Genomic DNA, 21,512 nt, shown 5'->3' with positions numbered 1-21,512 from the left:
AAAAATGCACATTTAAGTAAGTCAACATTTGACAAAAATTCATGAAAAAGTTATATGATTGTAAAAAATTCTTCTAAAATTTAAAAAATTTATTTGCTTTTCGAGTGAAATTACTCGCTAATCCCTAATCCATCTTCAAAAACCGGGTCCGGGTCCGGATGAGACGGGCCGGCCCAAATTCTTCCACCAGTGATGCAAGCAAAACACCAACTACCAGCGGTCCAGCGCCGAGCCAACAACATCTCCAAGCCCGAAATTTTGTATTACCGGTCACCGGAGAGCCATGGCCATCGCAGCGGTCGCCGCCGCGGCCTGGCCGTCGTCGACGGTGGCAATGGCGCGAAAGCTGCCTACATGCGCTCTCAAGTCTTTCATCTCCGCCTCCTATTCTTCTTCCCCACCTCCTTCTCCTCCGTCCGCCGCGAGGAAGCTCGTCCTCTATTCCAAGCCCGGTTGCTGTTTGTGCGATGGCCTCAAAGAGAAGCTCCAGGCCGCCTTCCTGATTTCCGGTCCAGACTCTCTCCGGGACGTCGATTTGCAGGTATGACTGCGCATCTTCAGTGTAGCTGCGCGAACACGGTCAGGTTTCGATTGTTCTTACATTCTCAGTATGCCAAATGTGAAAGTGTAATCGTGGATGTTTGGGTGTAGTTTTTTTCCGCGAATTGAGCTTTGTGTTTCGTGATGCTTTGCGCAGGTTAGGGATATAACGAGCAACCCGGAGTGGGAGAGAGCTTACCAGTTCGAGATACCTGTGCTGGCCAAAGTGCTCTCTGATGGTTCTGAGGTAAGGCTTTGGGATTTTCGACCGTTTCATTCAGCCTTCATTTTCTGTCGAAAGAGTCGAGGATTTTCGCTTGCTGAAGTGATTCGCTCAAGGAATAGGATATAGGATATGTTTGATGCGTCGTGGGTAGATATCGGATTAGATATGTGTGGAGCAGATGCCTGCATGATTATGTAGTACGAAATGGCGGGTTCTTAGACTAAGAATTAAACAACGGCAATGCGGCGCCCCGAATAGATGCCGACCATGCCGATGTGATGTTTATCTTCATGAGAAAGGAATCATGGAGCAACAGGGAATAATGTTGTGGCACATGAAGGTGCTATTTCAAATCTGGCTGCTTAGTAAGTCCTTGAACTCACCAGAGACCTGTGTGGAGGCAGGCCGAGAGTTTAGGCTGAGGCGAGACAAATGGATCCGAGGAACGTCGATACCATCGACTAGTCTAGCTGGGAGGAAAGTGGAAGGCTACTTGTACCCTCTAAAGGTGTCTACGAAGCTAAGGGATTAGAACTAGTTAGGCTTGATATGTGGATATCACTTGGATTATCATCAGTTTAATGTCTTGCTTTTCCATTTTGTTCGGTAAACGACTTTGTCTCACTGTTTTCTATGCCATTTGAATGCAATATAGTTTCCATTTGTCAATTTCCACTAGGCTCATAGAGTCTACAATCTTTAGGGATGGATTTTGTGACACAATTGTTTCCTTCTGATGGTGTTAATATTGTGATAGAGGAGCAAAATATCAGACAGTATCCACTATCCAATGAATCCTTGCTTAGCCTTCCATCAAATTATTCTGAGTTCGATTCTTCCCTTGTTCTATTCCGCGTTGCGCTATGATTTGTCGACCGAATACGAACTGCATTTAGCCTTTGACCTGTGCCAGATGGGTCAAGATTTGGTTGAACTTTTTCTTTGGTCATATGTTAAAAGGCTTCCATCTACACGCATATGAAAATGATACCTACAATTGGCAACTTATGTCTGCATTGGGCTGCCATTCTCGACTGTAACAGATTGTATTTCTACCATTGAGGTTTCCTTGTTTCTATCTGCTTTTGTATGATTGTATCTGAACATACTGATTAGCACATGTATTATGTCTTCAATCCTACATAGGCTAGATCTCTCATTTCTGTCCCCTAGAATGGATCGAATTGGTATTTGGACCACTGCAAATTTATCTCCTGCCAAACATGTTGTGAATTGATTGAAGCTCATTAAATCGGCCAAAGAAAAAATTAAAGCTCATGAAAAAAATGCCATCAATGACCTCATTTTTCCAAACTGCTTTGTTATCGACAGTGATGAGGCGATTATCCTGAACTTGCTTCGCTCAAAAATCTTTAATTGTGCCTTTATCATTTGCCTAATTTGCAAGAAGCCTTCTAAAATGTCCTCTAAATCAACCAAACCTGATTGGTTTGTTTGCTTGGGTTCTAAAGTTTACATTGCATTTCCTGGACATATCTAACTGAATTCTGTGCTTTAGGAAATTTTGCCAAGATTGTCTCCTCGCCTTGGAGTGGAGCTCATCCAAAAGAAAATAGCCACTGCACTGAAACAATGAGATTTGCACAATCTGTTTCACAGGTCTTATTCCTTTGCTGATCCTCAATGATGCTTAATTTCTGTGCTTTACTATAAGCTACGCCCCTCGACAGAGCGGTACACATTCTAACATCGGTTGCCTAAATATTTATTCAGTTCGTAAACCTTATACTCCTTTCTGTGCTACACATTATGTTAGATTTTGCAATATGTTCTTGCTGGGTCAAGATTTCAGTCTGAAGATGTTTTGTTTCCTTAATTCAATCCTGGTACTTTTTAGGTGTGTTGCCCCTTGCCAATGCAGGACGGCAGTCATACCTCTCGCATAAACAATATGTATGTTAAATAGAATTTTGGAAGACTATTCTATGAATTACACTCTATACTCTATAGCATATATGTGAAGGCTTCTGTCTCCGCATCCTGTACTCCTATCTTAGATCACCCAAGGAATAAGAACAGTAACACGTTGAAACAATGACCAGCTTTCTTTTCGTCCTCCTATCATTTCCTTTCACAGGTCAATATTCAACACGAGTAATTTCATGTCATCGACATGATGCCCCCGATGGCGCGAGGATTCTTGTTCTCCTCTGAGTTGGGGTATTGCAATTTAGATGGCCTAGGGCTCCCTGTTTTGGGAAAAGTGTTGCATGGACTCGGCACACACTCAGCCACTGGATTTCGTGGGATTTTCACTGTGACTTACGTGATCAAGATGAACGACTGTGATTAACCCAGTTCATCTAAATAAAGATCTAGGCAAGGCTTTGCCTTGTTTTTCCTGTCGTGTAGAAGGCGCCTTGCTTTTAGCTCCTCTGAGTTTTTAGGACAACACAGAAAGTCACTCGGAAAAACGACATTGAAGCTTGTGTCATCACAAGTTGAGAGAAAGTTCCGGTCATCACAACATTTACTAACGTCGATATCGACGGTCCAGCATTGTCAACTAACATCGATATCGTTCTTTTGACGAAAAAGTGGAATCCATCGTCCGTCTCACCATCTTTTTCTCTTTCTTCTTTCATGCTTTACACTGGAAAGGGACCACCTCATACGACCGGTTAAAAGCAGAGGCATTGGTCCAGTTAATACAACATAATTTTCTTTGGGCTAAGTCACAAGAAATTGATTTCTTGTAAATCTACCGATCCGGGCGTAAATTGTCTGTCTTCTCCTTATCAGATCTTGAAGGCAGAACCCGACACGATGTTCCGGAGTTGGCCCGATCTCACTTTTGGCATAGCATCAAGAAAAATAGTCACTAACATGCGAGCTTGTAAGCCAAAAAAATGACATGTTACGCTGTCCAACTTTTCTGGAAGATGTTTTCCAGAGGCTCTTCAATCAATTATCAAAGCAAAAAGCAAAGCAAAAGAAAGGTAGATACTTTGCCCATGGATCTGAAACACTATATGATGCATGCAACAGACTCATTTTTTTCCATATAAAATGAGACCTTTCCTCAATTCTTTTCCTTCTCTTCCTGACCATGGAAACCTCATCTCATCTCATCATCTTCTCCTTTATGCTGAAATGTCGCGATTGCAGAACCTGCTCTTATTTTTATATATCTGCCCGTGTTCAATAATTGATCTTTTTTATTTCTCATGCATGCATGTAGCATATACACAAGTGAATCTTGCTTTATGATTCCTCACTCGCAAGTCTCGATCCTCCTAAAGGCACGCAAAGATCATTTTGACCGAAGCTTATCCTGCTTTAGATCCCCCTTTTGCCCTGCTGTCATTGGAAGACAGAGCCCATGATATTGCTGTCCTTTTACAAGGATCGTTTTCTTCTTTGTTTTTTGTGATTAATATGAAAAGATAATCAAAAGTTCTTAATCAATCACCAATAAGGGCCAGTCTGTCCTCTTATTTGCTAGCTTTTTGCAAGATATTTTGCTCAGAAATTAGGGTCGAAAAGTTGGGTAGGAAGCTAGTTGCACCTTTGCATGATTAATCTTGATTTAATGACGATTTTCTTTACAAAAAACAAGTATATCTGGATCGACTGTTGCTACTAGACTAGTCCCCACCCCCACATTTGGTGGAGCATGCATTTTCATTTCATCGATTGGAACTTTTTGAGAAAAATTTATGAGCAATTGACATCTCCGTGAGACTATTAATTATGCATCTCACTGATATGCATGCACAAGCACACATACAAAATAGGAAGTTAGGTTTGATTTCTTTTCAATCATTCATTTGGTAAATTAATATGGGGAGCGCGCAGTAGAAGTCCGATACCTTCATCTGGAGAGATCATAAAGGAAGAACCCAAGTCTGAGCCCGTCAACATATCAAGTTTAATCCACATTCACTTAAAAACTTAACTCAATTAATTATATGTATTAACTGCTCCACGCCATACCAATTTTCCGATTTAGGACTTTTAACACAACTCACACATGTATTCCAAAATCTTATTTTCTCACGTGTGAGCTCAGTGTTAGGTTTACTCTTGAACTTGCAATTTCTCTTGGCGATCTCCCCCGGTGAAAGGGTGTGAAGCAATTAATACATCCTAGTTGGCCCATAACTCATTGGCTTAAATTTTTGAGTGAATGTGGATCCAACTGGATATATTGACGGACTAAGACTTTGCTCTCCCTTTACAATCTCCCCGGATGAAGGTATTGGACTTTTGCTGTATGCTTCCGACAAATGGTATCAGAGCCTATGGTATATTGGTAGGCCCCTAATCTGTTCTGATGTTTGGTGAATATCTTAAGGAATGAATTTGTTGACCAACGCGATTTCCGGGGTGATGGGCGTTGTGGTGTAGCAACGCGGTCTCGATGGCAATCCTCATGGTTCGGTTTGAAGAAAAAGACTAGGGATGAAGGTGGGTGTTGATGGAGATTCAAGTTTAGATATGTTGATGCAAAAAGATATCTAAATTAAGGGGAAGCAGACTCAACATTGAACTCATACGTGAGAGGGAGATTGTTCGGATACACGTGTAAGTTGTGTTAGAAAGTCTCATATTGGAGAATTGATGTGGTGTAGAATAGTTAATACATCATAATTGGTCAATAACTTATTGTCTTAAGCTTTTAACTTATTGTTTTAAGTTTTTGAGCAAAGGTGATTTCAACTGAATATGTTGACGGGCACAGACTTGAACTCTTTCTTGGCGATTCCCCGGGCGAAGGTATTGAACTTTTTCTAGGCGCTCCCAACAAATAGCATTAGAGCCCAGGTTACTAATAGTTAATGATGTAATTCACAATGGTAGAACAACCGCACCTTTGTTTTTCATTCATTGACGCTTGGTCCATGTTGAGTATATTAAAATGATGTTATGTTGGTACGTGTCGTCACATATAGGAGGTTTTGCTGGCAGGATTTGCTTAGTTTAATACGGTCGTCGTTATTACATATCTCTGTCTTAGCAGTAATCTCGAGCTCTAGAGTTGCGTTTACTTCATTTTCTTCCTCGCGTAATCCTCAGATTACAGTGTTCTAAGTTCATTAAATATGAGTGACAAATAAACTCTCTAAGAGTCACGTATGTCATGCATCAAAGAAAACATGCATGTGTCACGAGTTGTCTAAAACTCGAAAAGCAAATACACTATTCCAAGGACATATATTACGTCAACCTCCATTATTTATGTTCATACGCATATATTATTACCTTAGCATACCCTTTTTTGCATAAGAAGGACTATTCAATCAATCCATTTGGGAGAAAAAAAGGGAGTAAGTTTCTGTCTTGATAAATTTATGAGTTCCCAACTCTTAGTTTAAATTACTAACACTTATTTTGAGAGTTCAAAATGAATTACTCACTTCTATCGGTCTAGCTTACTAACATGTTAAAGTTACCAACTTTTAATATGAAATTAACAATCTTAACTTATGTGATTTACCAACTTTTTCCGAATGAGATTACTTACTAATTTTATGTTACTAACTCTCATTCGAGCCACTCATTAGTATTTATTTGATCTATTCCAATTTATCAACTTTTCAAATAACGTACCAACTTTTCTGAAGTTACCAACTCTTATTCCAATTATTGATTTTATTTAAGTTTATTTCCAACCTTTTTGCCAATGTAGTTACCAACTAGTTTTAGATTACCAACTCTAATCAAGAACATTTACCAATACTTTCAATTGATTTTAATCATCAACTTTTCTAATTAACTTAATTACACACTTTTGTTGAAGTTGGCCACTTTGATATGAAATTCCCAACTTTACTTAGGTTACTTACTAACTTTTTTTCCAATAAATTTACCGGCTACTTTTAGGTTACTAATTCTTTTTTGAGCCATTTAACTATGTTTATTACAAGTTACGAACAACAATGTTCATTTAAGTTGGAAATACCGAATTTTCTAATACTTGACCCACTTTTACTGAAGTTATCAACTTTTATAAGAAATTACCAACTTTATTTAAATTGTTTACTCAATTTTTTCCTCGATAAGATTGCCAATTAGTTTGAGGTCATGAAATCTTATTTTTGAGCCATTTACCCAAGGTTGTGTCTGAATTACCAACTTTTCTAATAGCTTACCCATTTTTTATTGAAGCTACCAACATTATTTGAGTTAATTTGTTGGGGTGTGATTCATACTCCCTAGCGACAGGATTTCCTAATTGAATGGTTTCCTAATTGGAGTAGGTTTCCTAGAAAGAGATTTCCTATTTTGAATCAAATTATTACATATATATATTATCTTTCTCTTGTAATTGAGGGATGTAACTAAGAGGTCAAAGATGCTAATTATAATGAAATCATCAACTAGACGTAGCTCTAGTTTAAGGGACTCCGAATTTTTCCGATGAAGTTGCAATAAATTCAAGGTTACGAACTCTTATTTGCGTCTCTTGCTGATGTTTTCTTTGATCTAATTTTGAATCACCGAACATTTCTAATAACTTTCAAACTGTCGTTGACATAACTTAACTCTTATGCGAAATTATCAACTTTTAAACAAGTATAAAAGGGGAAAAGTACCAAAAAAGTCCTAAACTTTTTGCATTTGTGCCAATTTAGTCTTAAACCTTTTTTTGGTGCCAATTCAGTCCTAAACCTTTTGCATTGGTGTCAATTTAGTCCTAAACCTTTTTTTGGTTTCAATTCAGTCCTAAACCTTGTGTATTTGTGCCAATTCAGTCAGTCCTTCCGGCTAATTTTGGCCGGATTTTGCTGACATGGACGTCGGGCGATCACCGGCACTAACGTGGACAATTTTTAATAATATTTTTTTTGAATTTTCATTTTTTTTTCCCTCCCCTCCCTCCTTCCTCTAGCCAGTCGCCGGACTGGCGACCAGCCAAAGGCCAGCGAGGCTCGCCCTCGCCGGCGACAACGAAGGCGAGCCTCGCCATGGTTGGGCGAGGCTGGACCTCACCAAATCTGGCGAGGTCGTGCCTCGCCCAACTGCCGGCGAGGTCGACCTCGCCAGCCTCTAGCCTCTGGCCGGTCGCCGGTCCGGCGATTGGAAGAGGGTGGAAAAAAAATAAAATAAAAGAATAAATAAAAATTCAAAAAATATTAAAATATTATCAAAAGTTGTCCACGTCAGCACTGGTGACCGGCCGGCGTCCACGTCAGCAAAATCCTACCAAAATTGATCGGAAAAACTGAATTGGCACCAATGTAAAAGGCTTAGAACTGAATTGGCACCGAAAAAAGGTTTAGGACTAAATTTGCACCAATACAAAAGGTTTAGGACTGAATTGGCACCAAAAAAAGGTTTAGGACTAAATTATCATCAATACAAAAAGTTTAGGACTTTTTTGGCACTTTTCCCAATATAAAAGAAACCATCCGCTAAATACTCGTGACTCCGTGAGTCTACTTGTCTGTGGATACAACTACAATACAAAGTAGACAAAATCTGGTGGACTTTAAGCATCCAACATCATATACCATTTGGATTGCGAATTGAAGATGGAACATGTTCCATCTTTGTCTGATTTGATGATGTTCTAACGTGAGTCCAGAATATTCTATTGATAGGACACCAACTTGGTACGACATTGGTGCCATTTCTGGTTAGTAATTATCTCAATCTCTCAATCAAAACCCTCTTGCTCCTACTTTAATAATAGAGAAAAAATATTGGGTGATTTTGGGCCTCTCTCACTCTTATAAACTAACCACCTGCCCCTTCCACAAGTGACGTGGCATAACTCCAATAATCGTCCCCTCACACCGACAACCTTCTCTGAGTGACTCTTGGGTCCAAATTTATTAGTGACCTGGGCTCTTATATTAGTTGTGAGTGCTATTAGGCCTCCCTCGCTCCAAAAGCTAAATTAGCTCAAAGGGTGAGACTTTTCCTTATATTTATAAACCGATCACCTGCTCTATCCACAACCGATTTGGGATAACTCCAACAAAAAGAAAGTTTTTGCGCGTTGAAAAATGCTCATCGAAATCGATCACACGGATCCTCCTCAGCAAGCACTGTCGATCATGGTGGGGACTGAAGAATAGGGTTCTAATTCTCTCCCCCAACTTTGCACGAATTTGAAACCGCTCGACGGCCACCTCGTGCCCGTCTAATTTGGTGCATCCTGTCTCCAGTTTGTGCTGATGAGTTTTGTCAACCTTTCTCTATTATCCTGTTCATGTTGTTGCATGATGTAACCTATGTCAACCTTGATTGGACATTGCAATCCACTTCGCTCTATTCGTAGAAGAATCCACGCGTGTAGCAATTAATGATTATAGTAGTTTTGAAAAGTTAATGTAGCTATCTAAGATTGACATTAATCACATGATGTTCAAGTGCTCGCCTCCATGATTCCGATGGCGTCGAGCCCGCCTCTCCGCTTGATTAGGTTTTTTTTGTCCACCGAGCAAATCTGACTCCCAAAACTCCAATCGATGCGAGTCGACCAATCGTGTGCTTATGCATATGTTCTCCGTTGATGGGTGACAATGATGACAAGCAATGACATATATTTATTATTGATTTTACCCGCTAATCCTTCTTCTTTTTCTAGAATTATCGACCACATATTCTTTCCGTCTACAGCCAAATCTATCAAAAGGAAGAAAAATAAAATAATAAACAAAAAATTCTTTTAAAAGCTTGCCTAGCAGCCTAGTATCCATACCCTTATTTTTATAAAATGGCATAACTTTTTCTCAGGTGGTTCCCATAAATTTTATAATATTGTGGAAATGGGAATCCGCCAACCCAGCTATAATTTCTCATATTGGAATCCTAATTCGAAAAGCACCCACAACGATTCGTGGCCTTTGTCCTCCCATGTGTTTGTAACTCGTGAAGAGGAAAAAGAAAAATCTACCAATAATTATTTCTTTATAAGGACTTCGAGATTCCTCTGTTAAAATATCCTTTAGAATATGATGAAGAGTTCAGATCTTAGCTTGATTAACTATTATCGAATGTTATTAAGGTCGCAAATATATTAATTTTAAGGTGTAGGGACTCAATTATATTCGAGAGATTCGGAAGATGGCTATGACGACATTGTGAATGGAGGGCAAGAATTAGATTTTCTTTGTTTGGGCAGTTGCCAAATCCGAGTTGATGTTTATTCCATCTTTGAGTCGATTGAAATGCTTGAAACTGACTTGGCCTTAAAAAGAGAGAGAGAAGATATGCTTTGAGATCGACTACGATGATGTCTAGGTAGCGTAACTCAACGTGAGAGCGTAAAGCCAGCTTTAGTTTTGGAAAAAAGAGGGTGACAAAGAATTATTCACTTCTGATGCGAGAGCTGCCAGATTTTGTATGCTTTGTCTTCCTTCTTTTTACTTGATTGTTGATAGAACATACTGATATTGCTTTAATTGATGGATTTAGTAGTGGTTGGAAAGAACATGACTTCTTTGAAAAGGATTGAGAAGATCAACTAGTCTTTGATTAAACGGGTTTTTTGCGGTCTTATCTGAAGGAATAGGAGGTTATTATTACCCAAAATTGGATTTGATCATCTGCATTCCAGTAAAAAGAAATTAACTCACTTAATTGAATCGCAATATGTTGCTTACTAGCGAACATAACAATTTATCGATTGTTTCAATCCATAAAGGGGAAAAATCGATGGTACATATGTGAAGTTGCAGTATTGTTCTGTTCTGTGTACTGCATTACGTTGTGTTTTTTGGTAGTGAATGGCTAATATTGCACGTAAATTTTCATTACCAGGCAATTCAGGTCAATGTTTTCCTCTATCCCTTTCCTCCACCCCACTCTTCTATTTGACAGGTTGCAAAGGACATTACCTACGTTTATATTAAGTTAAGTTTACTTGTGGGTGATGTTCATAATTTGTAACTCATCAAATAGATGCATTATTAGTGAATTTCATCAACAACATGTAAGTTTTATTTTTGGCATTAAAGTATAGTTGACTCTTTAGCTCGAGTCGATTACAATCCAAGCTGTCTACCATACGCACACGTGTATCTATGTTAATCTTCAACTAGTGCTGGTTGCATCTTCTGATGAAATGGAGCATGAGTAAGCATACCATGTAAATTCACTTACGTATACTCTTTGCCTCATGTTTCCCACACGCTGCATGTTTTTTTTTGCGGCATCGGAAAACATTACAAAGTTAGACAAGTTTCCAAGTCACTCAAATCTTTAGCTTTTTCACTGGATTTAGGCCGAAATTTTCTGTAAACCCACTAAGCTAATCCCCCAATCAAGGATGGTATATTCTCTTTTCATTCACCATCCAATATCTTTAGGAAATGGTGTCTTCCACCCGATATTCCTACCGCCTATCACTGCAGCTGTTCTTCTGCAAACGCCACACGACTCTCGAATTTGCTTGCATCATGGGAAAACACCAAGCTTTGCTCTCATTAGCCGGTCAATTCCATTCAAACCCTTTAGTTACAGGAGATGAATAGGATAGACATGGAGGCATTGAGCTTACACAGTTGTTGAGAGACCTACGCGAATCCCACTCCTCTTGGTGTCTTTTGATTCTATCGCCAAAGGGAAAGAGATTCCAAGTGATTGGGAAGTGGGTGTTTCAAGTTCATGGGTAATGGAATCTCCAACCAGAGAGAGAGAGAGAGAGAATAGTGAGAGTGAGTGCGATTTGACATGCATGGATGTTCCGTGAGAGAATAAAATGGTACTATCTACGTTCGATTTAGGAAATCTAATGATTCAAATTTTAAATATTCCGTAAAACGTAACTTACATGATTTGTACGGTATTAGAATGTTTTCTGAAATGTTATTAAGTCTGAGATACGAAAGTGAATGAAAATAAAGAACTGAGTATGGTTAGCGAGAGTTAATCATCCCGGTTCTTGACAGGTAACTTTTTTTTCTTTTTGGCTAATTGTTATCAAACACCCAAAAAAAGGAGTGAGAGGGAGTGCTCTCTTGGACATGCATGGATAATGTGTGGGTGAGAAAATGACTCTCTCTCTCTCTCTCTCTCTCATTGTTGTGCTGCTTTACTTGTCTATAAGAAGGCCCGTGTTTCCAATCAATGCATAAACTATACAAACCCGCATAGAGGAAGTACTTAGAGAGAGAGAGAGAGAGAGACAGAGACAGAGAGAGAGAGACAGAGACAGAGAGAGAGAGAGAGGGAGAGAGAGATGGGAGAGAGAGGGGCATTTTGGTCTGGGATGAAGAAGGTGAAGCCATACTTGGCAATGGTGTCGCTGCAGTTCGGGTATGCCGGGATGTACATAATCACCCTCGTCTCTCTCAACCACGGCATGAGTCACTACATTTTGGCCGTGTATCGCCATGTTGTCGCGACCCTACTGATCGCCCCTTTTGCCTTTGTCCTCGAAAGGTTCTTACTCTCTCTCTCTCTCTCTCTCTCTCTCTCTCTCTCTCTCTCTCTCTCTCTCTCTCTCTCTCTCTCTCTCTCTCTCTCTCTCTCTCTCTCTCTCTCTCTCTCTCTCTGAGATCTGTCCTTGCTCAAACATGTCAGACTCATCTGTACTTGACTTTGTTTGTGTGTGTTGGTACCTTTTGGTGGCAGGAAAATAAGGCCGAAGCTGACCCTCCCAATCTTTCTGAGGATAATGGTGCTTGGTTTCCTTGAGTAATGCTCTCCCCTTTCCCACCCCCATCACCCAAAAGCTAAAACGAAAGAAAAAAACTAAGTGGTTTTGAAGTATTACACAACACTAAGGCTCCGTTATTGAGTGGTCGAGGCAAATATTTTCCGATCAATGGAAAAGTTCCTTTGAAAACTGAGGAAAATAGTTTCCTTTCCTTCAGGAAAGGAAATCATTTTCCAATCTTCCTGTCCTCTCCTCTTCTCTCTCCTTTTCACCGTCGTTCTCACGCAACCGACAGAGGTTTTCATCTACAAAGACGCTCCTCCTCCTCTGCTGCCTCACGCTTCGTCTGCTCCTCCCCTACTGCTGCCTTGCTCGTCCTCTCGTCCCATGGCCGGCGAGCTCGAGCAAGGCCGAGCCTAGCCTCGCCTCGCCTCGCTCGATCCGATGATGCTCGGCCGAGCTTGAGACCGGCGAGGCGAGGCCGAGCCTTGCCAGATCTAGCGAGGCAAGGCAAGGCGAGGCCTCGCTTGCCCGAGGTCGGTCGCCGGCCACGGCGAGCCTCGCCAGCCTTGGTCGAGCGAGGCCGAGCCTCGCCAGCCTTGGTCGAGCGAGGCCGAGCCTCGCCTGTGGCCGGTCACCAGCTGTCGCCATGGCCGGCAACCGGCAGAGGACAAAATACAAAAAAAATTATTAAAAATAATGTATGAAGGAAAATATTTTCCGAGACTTTTTCAGATTTTAGTGGAACACTGGAAAATTGTGTCATTTTCCAGGAAAATAGCTTCTTAAAAAATATTTTTCGGAAGCACAATATTTTTCGTAAAATGAACGGAGCCTAAATAAACAAAACACATCACGGTGTTGGGTAGCATATACATGTGAAGTCCATGAATACCAAGATGATTGACAATATTGAGCAACAGCGAGGTCGGATGAGATGTGACAGATGACATTTAACTTCATTAATCAGCATTTATCATCATTATGTTAGTTCATAATAACAGAAATCACGTCAGCTTTCGATTCTTGAGGGAGTCAGCTTTTCTGGGATCTGATGCTTGCTTTTTTGTTTCCAAGGCCGGTGTTGGATCAGAACTTATACTACGTGGGGATGAAGTCGACGTCTGCAACTTTCGCATCAGCCACCGTTAATGTCCTCCCCGCCGTCACATTCATCATGGCACTCGCCTTCAGGTATGATCGACATTCTCGGTTATGGAAAACACTGCTGAGAAAATGAAAACTGGCCTATTGGCGGTGAGTCCGACAAATATCATAGGTATCGATACATATCATTACAAAACCATGAATGGTATGTGTCCATCATTTTCTTCTCTGTCGGGTGGATTATCGCGGCACAGATGAATATTCCACCCACAATAACTAGTGGCTACTATGATACTGAAAACTAGTGGATCATTGCATCACTTGCATCGAAACTTATGAAAGGCTCCGAGGAATAACACGTGTGTCGGGATACATGGCTCGTCCATGCGGTAGCGAATAATAATATTAATAGTATGTCGGTTCAAAAATTATGTGCGCGTGTGGGGGCCGATGCTTTTGAAGGTGCTCTAGAATTAACTTCTGAAAACCATTCTTGATTGTAACAAGTGCAGAATTGGCAGATCAGTTTCTGAAATCAATCTTGACTGTCTAATATTGATCATTTTGTTCTTGTAAAATTGTAATTTCAATTTACTCACTTGAAGATAGAGAACAAACATTTTCATGCGTGTGGCTCACGGGTCAATTAAACGAATCAAAACGTGGGATCTCATTATAGAAAATAATGTTGTAATTGCTGCTTTTTTTTTCTTTTGAAGGTTAGAGAAGGTGAACGTGAAGAAGATTCAGAGCCTAGCTAAAGTGATCGGGACAGCGGTGACTGTTGCCGGAGCAATGGTGATGACGCTGTACAAAGGCCCCATCATCGACATTATACGGTCGGGTGGAACAAGCCACCACCACGCAGGTGGCAGCACCCCCAACGGGTCGGCTGACCAGCATTGGGTCACCGGCACGCTCATGCTCCTTGCCAGTTGCTGCGGTTGGTCCGGCTTCTTCATATTGCAGGTAACATTCGCAAGTTTTTATAGGTCATATTAGCAAATTTGTTTTTCAATGAGCTTAAGCTATATCAGAGTTTAAGGAAAAGCTAGCTTCTAAGGTAATTGCGATGTTGTGGTACAGTCATTTACGTTGAAGAAGTACCCAGCAGAGCTCTCACTGACAGCACTTATATGCTTGATGGGATCCGTGGAAGGCGCGGCAGTTTCGCTCGTGATGGAGCGCGACATGAGCGTCTGGCAAATCAGCTGGGACTCTAGGCTGCTCGCCGCTGTTTATTCCGTGAGTAAAATTAAACTCGATGCGTCGCTTGTCCTAAGAGAGTCGAGAGTCTTCTTGCATTGTGAGACTCTTCCCCAAATATTAATGTTCTTGGAAAATATTCTAGGGCGTGGTTTGCTCTGGAATAGCATATTACGTGCAAGGAGTAGTGATCAAGGAGCGAGGGCCGGTGTTCGTCACGTGTTTTAGCCCGCTCAGCATGATTATCACCGCTGCTCTTGGCGCCATCGTGTTAGCCGAGAAGATTCACCTTGGAAGGTACGAAAACACCCGCTTTCTCGCATCAGGGTTTCAGCGTAAACAATGGAAATTGCGTTTACTGAGCGACTTATATTGTATGTTCCCTTTGATCGCGTTTACTGAGCGACTTATATTGTATGTTCCCTTTGATCGCGTTTACTAAGTTACTTGTATTGTATGTTCCCTTTGATCCAGCATCATCGGGGCAATTTTCATCGTGGTCGGTCTTTACACCGTGGTGTGGGGTAAGAGCAAAGACCATCAAACTGAGTCGACGCCATTGATGCTGGATGAGAAAGTTCCGACCTCCGAACTGCCGATCACTGATGTTAGGTCAAGCAACGGAGAGCATAAAGTCCATAAGCAAGTTGAGATACCGAGGATTTCGGGAAACAATCGTCTCCAAGACCAAGAGGACTCTTCAAATACTACCGACACGCGAATATCTCATGTCGGACAACATTTGTCTGTACAACTCTCTCTCTCTCCCACAACAAGATAGGAATTTGAATATGTAGCATTCAACACGATCCTTTCTTTTTTGTGTTGAAGCCTGGCATGTATAACCAATAAACTAATGAAGATGCTCTCTCGATTTTATGTGGAATAATGTTTTTGGAACCGATGTACGTTTGATTCGAGCAGAGAAAATCTATGGACTCTGTTGGAAGAAAAGAGATCAAAACTTATTCACTCACTAACTGTGCCTGACAGTTACAGATACACAACGAAATGTAAATGGGGGAGAACTCGGGTCCCATTCGAGAAACTCCGAGAAGTTGAAGCCCCATAATCATGATTCCGACTTCGATCAAGCTGACGATATAAGGAAAACGGACCAGATTTTCTTCCCTGAGATTCCAGTATACATTCAGTGCTCGTACAGAATATACCTATTCAATCTTTGAATATGGTGAAACAATGTTGTTCCCAATTATACATCGCCGCTTGCCTTGTCCAGATCTTGATCTTCTCGAAGACAGTCTCATTTACCTGTTATAATAAGCAACAGAAAAATTGTCAGCCAAACGGTCATTGACAGTAGCTTGAAATTCCAACCAAAAAGTTATCTCTGGATAGTAATCTTGAGTGGTAAAGAACAACGGAAATGAATTTCATCGAACGATCAGAACAGAGGTAACAGGACACTAGAATGGGTTGGTGGCAGTAGATTAGACTCTCTTTGGTTGCAGTTTTCAATTTCAAAGAAATGTCTTAAAATACGCTCATCCCATACCATAATTTTGGCGAACCAATGTGAATTTGTAAATAGCCTTCATTAGCAAACCATGTTTCATGGATTTCAAGGATCCCATGTGTCTGCAATAAGAGAAAACTATACAGTTTAGTGGGGAAAAAAAGAGCAAGCAAAAGGACCACTTCACAGTACCAGACCAATAAATCAAAGGAAGAGCATTCGATATGTCCCATGTATCCCGTGAAAAGAAAAAAAAACGGGTTGTATACCAAACTTTATGTGGCAAAAAGAAAACCATGTAATGAAGACCGTCCTAACAATTATTCCCATCAATATGACCATATATACTGCAGATATAGAGCATCCAATTCCAAAAGATTTCAAAACTAGAAATATCAGTCAACTCTTGAGAATTATTTCGCGTCCAAGGCACCATAAGCACTGTCAAAAGTTACAAGAAATAAATAAAAACCAAAAAAAAAACTCACACAACTGAAGGACATAGATTTTGAGGTTAAGTCTAATTGTCGCTCGTCACAGGCATTAAATTCAGGTTACAGAACTTACGTTGGGTCATGAGGCCCCCTTTAGTAACAGAAGATCAGCACATTCTGATAATTAAGATTAGAAACAGTGTTGTATCAACTTCATCAGCAGTCAATGAGTTAAACCCTTATTGGAAAAAGAGGGACAACCCTAGAAAGAAAATCAAAGGAAAAGAACACTGATGACACAGTCAAAGGTCCAGCAGAAGGATATTTTGTTACTTCAGAAGCTATGGGCCTCTAATAATTCTATTTTAAGTTCCGAGAGAAGATACAAATACTGTTGCTTCACTGGCAAATGAAATAACTTTTTGTTGCGTAGTAGATTCAGCCTTAACACAAGAAACAATGTCAGGCTGCATTTCATTAGCCAGTGATTGATTGACTACAAAATGCAGCTAAGGATGTCATGCAGGGACAGCCACAGCAGCAGGGGATTCCTCCCCAGGGTTTTTTTATTCAGCAGTTGCTAAACTGCTAATGGCGTGAGGGACGGGCCAAAAGTAATTGATTAATCTGGTGGATCTCCGAGGAAATTGAGCCTTTTCTCCCAGTTATCTTCCCTGAGGTATAAGTACCAACATATCCTGTAATTCCACTAACATTACAACTATTCTGGAATCAAAGTCTAACCTAGCTCTTTTCAACTACTTCTATAAGCCTGTTCCATTCTCAACTCACTCCCTTTAGCAGTACCTCAACCCAAATGGGTAGGCTTGGCTTGATCCCTGAGGCAGATCAGGCCCCACCACACTTATAATATATGAAAATGGTAGAGCTTGGCTTGATCCCTGAGGCAACAACGAGTATAGATAGTAAATAGTTTTCTTTACGAGGCGGGAGAAAAGGAAAGGGTGTTCCGCACCCGATCTTCCCTTTGGCCAGCCCAAATTGTTATATCGTCATTTTCTGCACAAATGCTTGTTTTGTATATAAAAAAAAAAGAAAAATATATATCCATAATTCCAATTTCGGGAGCTTCTCCAGACAGCATGAATATCACTAAAAAGACGTACAAGTCTGGGAGGTAATGAATAATTTGAGAACTCACACAATCTCTGTATATCGGAGCCTCCATGGGGGGAAACCTAAGTGACATCTTGCCGGTCCATAAACTAATAGGAGGTCAGGTTCTGGCCCACTACAACCTACATATGCATCAAAGGTGCACATTCATATAAAAATGCCAGTTCAAAAAATACTCAAATTTTTAAACCTGGAATGAAGTGAGCAGCAACACAAACCAATAGTTCTGAGTGCCTCAGTCATATTAGCTTCTGTAAAGATATTCTCCCCCTGATCCTCTGTGGTATTTTTCAGTTCCAAATGCTTTGTAAAAAGCAAATTGGCAGCTTTTGCCACGGCTTCCTTCCCATCAGATGGTGAAGCAAGTTCAAGGTTCATGTTTTTTTTGTCAAGGGGTGATATCTCATCAGTTTCCTGCAGATAGGAGAGCATGATATCATTAAGAAGGTCTAAAATTTTCACGCTGGATAAATCATGAAAAGGGAATAAACTATAAAAGTTTACCTACTTTTTATAATTTAAAGGTTGATTACTATCATTTCGGATTACCCAAAAATATGTAAAAGTCAAAAGAAAACAGATAGCAGAACACTAACATATGGCTGTCTTAGACATACCATTCAGTTCATTCATGCTCCTAACCCACATAAGTGCCACAAACCCTCTTGAATCAAATTAATATACCAAATAACGTTCAGTTTACATAGCAATACGTATGTTAATGAGTTTCTGTTACTGAGCATATTGCACAATACCAAATGCAGATGTATCAAAGTCGAACAATATATGCCATATTTAGTACCTCAAATAATCTGATATGGCTCAACTTCTCCAAGATAGCATCCTTAGATTTCTTCAGGACCCCTAAACCCTCCCAAAAATATGTCAATGGTACAGCATGAGTAACTTCCACAGTATCACAAACTTTTTGTACCGCACTAGCATCAAATGGAAAATAAAACAGCATCTTCACCTTCTTCATCATATAGGCACACGTGTTTCACACCAATATCAGACAGCCACTGCAGAAGTTTAATAACTTGTGAAGTTTTCCGAGCTTCATCACTATCCACCACAATGGCCAGATACCGGAGCTTCCCCAGATTAAGGTCATTATATTTCTTCAACAGTCCACTTGAGATAAGATAACTATCAACTGCACCAGCTAATCCCAGCACAAAGAAACATGTGCTGATAATAAAATGTATAAAGTGCCAAATAAGTCGAAGACTGAAACTTCCGACCTGCGACGATTTACAAACACATTAGGTGACAAAAATTTAGAAACGAAGTTTAATTAAATCATCCTTAAAATCTACGACAAGACAATCCCAAAAGAGATTTCTGGCCACGCATATCCTCCCCAGCAACAATCAGCCCAATTGACAGCTGGGAGACCATATTATTTCTATTCTTCATTCGGTAAAAAAGACACTTCTCATGTCCTTCGCATCTGGAAGGACATGGACATTGCATATTGGTCAGCTGCTCCTACTCATCTCCATTACAGTGCAACTGGCACGTTTTAGCACGCATGTCCTGGAAAAAAGAGATGAGGCCATCTCTTCCCACCGATTGCAAAAGTAAATGAGCAAAATTTGGTGCTACAAATTATAATTCAGCTCCCTACCCATCTTCGTATAATTTCCTAGTGCTAATCTAATTATCCAAAGGAAAACGTACTCCCTTCATTTTGTGCTTAGTTGAAGAAAAGGACGTTAATTACGTGTGCCCTTTGCCTTGTTTCGGCTTGCCTTCCTAAGAAAACCGACCAAAAACACAATGGACCCGTCATATTCTGGTTCCATGTCTACTTACTGGGCTATCGAATCGCATACACATAAATCAAAATCAGCACTAACCAGCCTCCATTGACTCTTGCCCGAGACAAGATATCAAGAAAGGCAACCTGGGATGATCCCAAAAACCGTCAATACAAAAACCACTTCCAAAATTCGCTGAAGAGAAACTCATGCCCGAGCAATTTTGCTATGAACACAAGCCAGAGCCAACAGCACTCACCTGAGCAGCCCAGCAATTTGGCCCCCGCGTTTTGTTCGCGCTGCCCATGCTTCTGAAACCACAAATGGCGCAGAAGAGAATTGAGAGACGCAAATATCTCGGGCACCCAAAAGAGAACAGCCGCCAAGAACGAAGCTTTGATGGGTCTGAAACAGCAAGGGCCCGTCGGCGACAGAGACCAAGACGAAGACGCGGCGAATTTCACACGACGAATACGAATCGGAATCGGAGAGAAGAAGTGGAGCAGCAAAACCAATTCGCCGTCCCTCGAACGCCTGCTATAGAATCTCGCGAACGAAAGAGAAAGCGGAACGAGCGGGGGGATGATGATGGTCAACTTTGCCCGACTCCGCAGAAGAATCCACGGCTTCGATTCCCGGATTTTACCTGAAGAGGACGTTTCTCCAACAGCGAAAAAGTTGATGTAATTTCCCGAAATTTTACCATAGTGCACATAAAGTCCCAAATCAAAAATTACGCCTTGAATTTAACGAAATTACAGACGACGACGTTGGATTATCCGATATCACAAACGGATCCGCCGGTTTCACAAAACGGGATCCGGAAAGAGCCCCACTACTTTTTGGACCCGAGAACCGATTCCCAGATGGGTCCGAACTCGGTCCGTCTCGTATTTCAGATATGTACAGAAAGTGTTATTTAATCAAAGACCTGAGACGAGAGAAATTCTCGCACGCTAAAAACCAGATGCAAGCGAACCCGACAAAGGGCAATGGTAGATTAAAGAATTCACATTCAAAGACGGCGCTCTGGACTTCGACATATTTGAGGACGACGCCGTGGTCGTTGACGTTCTCCTCCCTATAGATCAGGTAATCGGCATACCCGTTGTTCGCGGGAGCGGAGGTCTCGCCGGGGAGGAGAGCTCGACCTTGGGGACGAGGAGCCACTATACAAGAGAGAAGACGATGCCGAAGACGGCACATACGGGGATTAGGACCTCGGTGCCGAGATCCCGGGAGTATCGTCGCCGCCACCATGGCACGATGGGGGGGAGCTCGGCCGCAGAAAAATACGGAAGGCTCTGAGGATCGATGGAGCTCTCGGGGTAGAAGCGTCAGAGAGAGCTGGGATTAGGAATTAAGGTTTTAAAAACATAGAGATTAAAAAAATACATCTGAAAATGAGTACCTGATCGGTACTCACCGGTTCTAATCGAAACCGTCTAAAACCGGCCGGTTCGGGGCATTCCCCCCGATCCGGTTCTTTTGCACACCCCGACCTTTTTATTCAAGAGCAATTGATAGCGGGCTTAAAAGAAAAGTAGTTATCAGTTTTCCTCCTACTTTATAAATCGGGCAAAAAAGCATCTTAAATTTCGAAGCGTCGTTTTAAATATAGAATACTAATTAGGTTTTAAGTATTTCGCATTCGATCGTAAATAAAAATTAAAGTCCGAATGTTACGATAAGATATAGAAATTAAAAACATAATCCATATAGAATATCCATGGCCGAATCAAGGTAATCAGAATACAATATCGTGTAATATTCGTCAATATAAATCACTTCCTAACTATACTTGTTTCATAAATCAGCATTACTGCTTGTAAGAAGAATTCAAAATAATAACAAATGACCATTTACGAGTTCATAGAAAATATTTCGCATCTTATCATTTATATATATATATATATATATATATATATATTCCACGGTATATATTTCATTTAATTAGTTGGACTCGAAATTCTCACTTTTGTTGCGAATGAATCTCACTTTCTTTGTAACTTATATACTTTGATCTTTTCCGATTTAAATCACACCG

General features: G+C 40.8%; 3 protein-coding genes across 7 annotated transcripts; 2 read left to right on the top strand and 1 right to left on the bottom strand.

Moving 5' to 3' along the window:
• The first annotated feature begins 204 nt into the window (after positions 1-204).
• On the top strand, positions 205-2,822 carry LOC115663001 (uncharacterized). Its single transcript, XM_030585071.2, has 3 exons — positions 205-541; positions 698-787; positions 2,286-2,822. Exons 1-3 carry the CDS (start codon positions 284-286, stop codon positions 2,361-2,363), a joined length of 426 nt encoding a protein of 141 aa, XP_030440931.1. The 5' UTR covers positions 205-283; the 3' UTR covers positions 2,364-2,822.
• An 8,956-nt stretch (positions 2,823-11,778) lies between these two features.
• LOC115665175 (WAT1-related protein At4g08300-like) lies at positions 11,779-15,556 on the top strand. 2 transcript variants are annotated; one of them, XM_056308519.1, is made up of 8 exons: positions 11,779-11,841; positions 11,880-12,124; positions 12,317-12,379; positions 13,419-13,535; positions 14,168-14,417; positions 14,535-14,693; positions 14,800-14,951; positions 15,129-15,556. In XM_056308519.1, the coding sequence occupies exons 2-8, from the start codon at positions 11,922-11,924 to the stop codon at positions 15,433-15,435; spliced, it is 1,251 nt and encodes a 416-aa protein (XP_056164494.1). In that variant the 5' UTR covers positions 11,779-11,841; positions 11,880-11,921; the 3' UTR covers positions 15,436-15,556. The 2 variants fall into 2 exon arrangements, with proteins under 2 accessions (XP_056164494.1, XP_056164492.1); XM_056308517.1 differs by having other exon boundaries at positions 11,832-11,841; positions 11,884-12,124.
• Positions 15,557-15,597: 41 nt separating this feature from the next.
• On the bottom strand, positions 15,598-19,864 carry LOC115665196 (uncharacterized). Of its 4 annotated transcripts, none has more exons than XM_056308520.1 (7): positions 19,725-19,864; positions 18,676-18,946; positions 18,505-18,566; positions 17,921-18,116; positions 17,728-17,824; positions 16,112-16,253; positions 15,598-15,926 (listed from the first exon to the last, which is right to left on the bottom strand). In XM_056308520.1, exons 1-6 carry the CDS (start codon positions 19,770-19,772, stop codon positions 16,160-16,162), a joined length of 768 nt encoding a protein of 255 aa, XP_056164495.1. In that variant the 5' UTR covers positions 19,773-19,864; the 3' UTR covers positions 15,598-15,926; positions 16,112-16,159. The 4 variants fall into 4 exon arrangements, with proteins under 4 accessions (XP_056164495.1, XP_030442958.1, XP_030442964.1 ...); XM_030587098.2 differs by having other exon boundaries at positions 16,171-16,253; positions 19,725-19,863; XM_030587104.2 differs by lacking the exon at positions 16,112-16,253.
• Between the last annotated feature and the right edge of the window lie 1,648 nt (positions 19,865-21,512).

The sequence above is a fragment of the Syzygium oleosum genome, unplaced genomic scaffold (genome assembly GCF_021117445.2).
Source record: "Syzygium oleosum isolate NSW1041296 unplaced genomic scaffold, Sole_v2.1 Sole_v2.02, whole genome shotgun sequence".
Taxonomy (NCBI): domain Eukaryota; kingdom Viridiplantae; phylum Streptophyta; class Magnoliopsida; order Myrtales; family Myrtaceae; genus Syzygium; species Syzygium oleosum.
This window is presented reverse-complemented; position numbering and strand designations above follow the sequence as displayed.

Coding starts and splice junctions, on each gene's coding strand:
- LOC115663001 (XM_030585071.2), top strand. CDS start 284: ATGGCCATCGCAGCGGTCGCCGCCGCGGCCTGGCCGTCGTCGACGGTG. Junction 542..697: donor TCCGGGACGTCGATTTGCAG/GTATGACTGCGC, acceptor TGCTTTGCGCAG/GTTAGGGATATAACGAGCAA. Junction 788..2,285: donor TGCTCTCTGATGGTTCTGAG/GTAAGGCTTTGG, acceptor TCTGTGCTTTAG/GAAATTTTGCCAAGATTGTC.
- LOC115665175 (XM_056308519.1), top strand. CDS start 11,922: ATGGGAGAGAGAGGGGCATTTTGGTCTGGGATGAAGAAGGTGAAGCCA. Junction 13,536..14,167: donor ATCATGGCACTCGCCTTCAG/GTATGATCGACA, acceptor TTTCTTTTGAAG/GTTAGAGAAGGTGAACGTGA. Junction 14,694..14,799: donor TGCTCGCCGCTGTTTATTCC/GTGAGTAAAATT, acceptor AAAATATTCTAG/GGCGTGGTTTGCTCTGGAAT.
- LOC115665196 (XM_056308520.1), bottom strand. CDS start 19,772: ATGGGCAGCGCGAACAAAACGCGGGGGCCAAATTGCTGGGCTGCTCAG. Junction 18,567..18,675: donor GTGCCTATATGATGAAGAAG/GTGAAGATGCTG, acceptor GGGAGGGTTTAG/GGGTCCTGAAGAAATCTAAG. Junction 18,117..18,504: donor GCCATATCAGATTATTTGAG/GTACTAAATATG, acceptor TCCTATCTGCAG/GAAACTGATGAGATATCACC.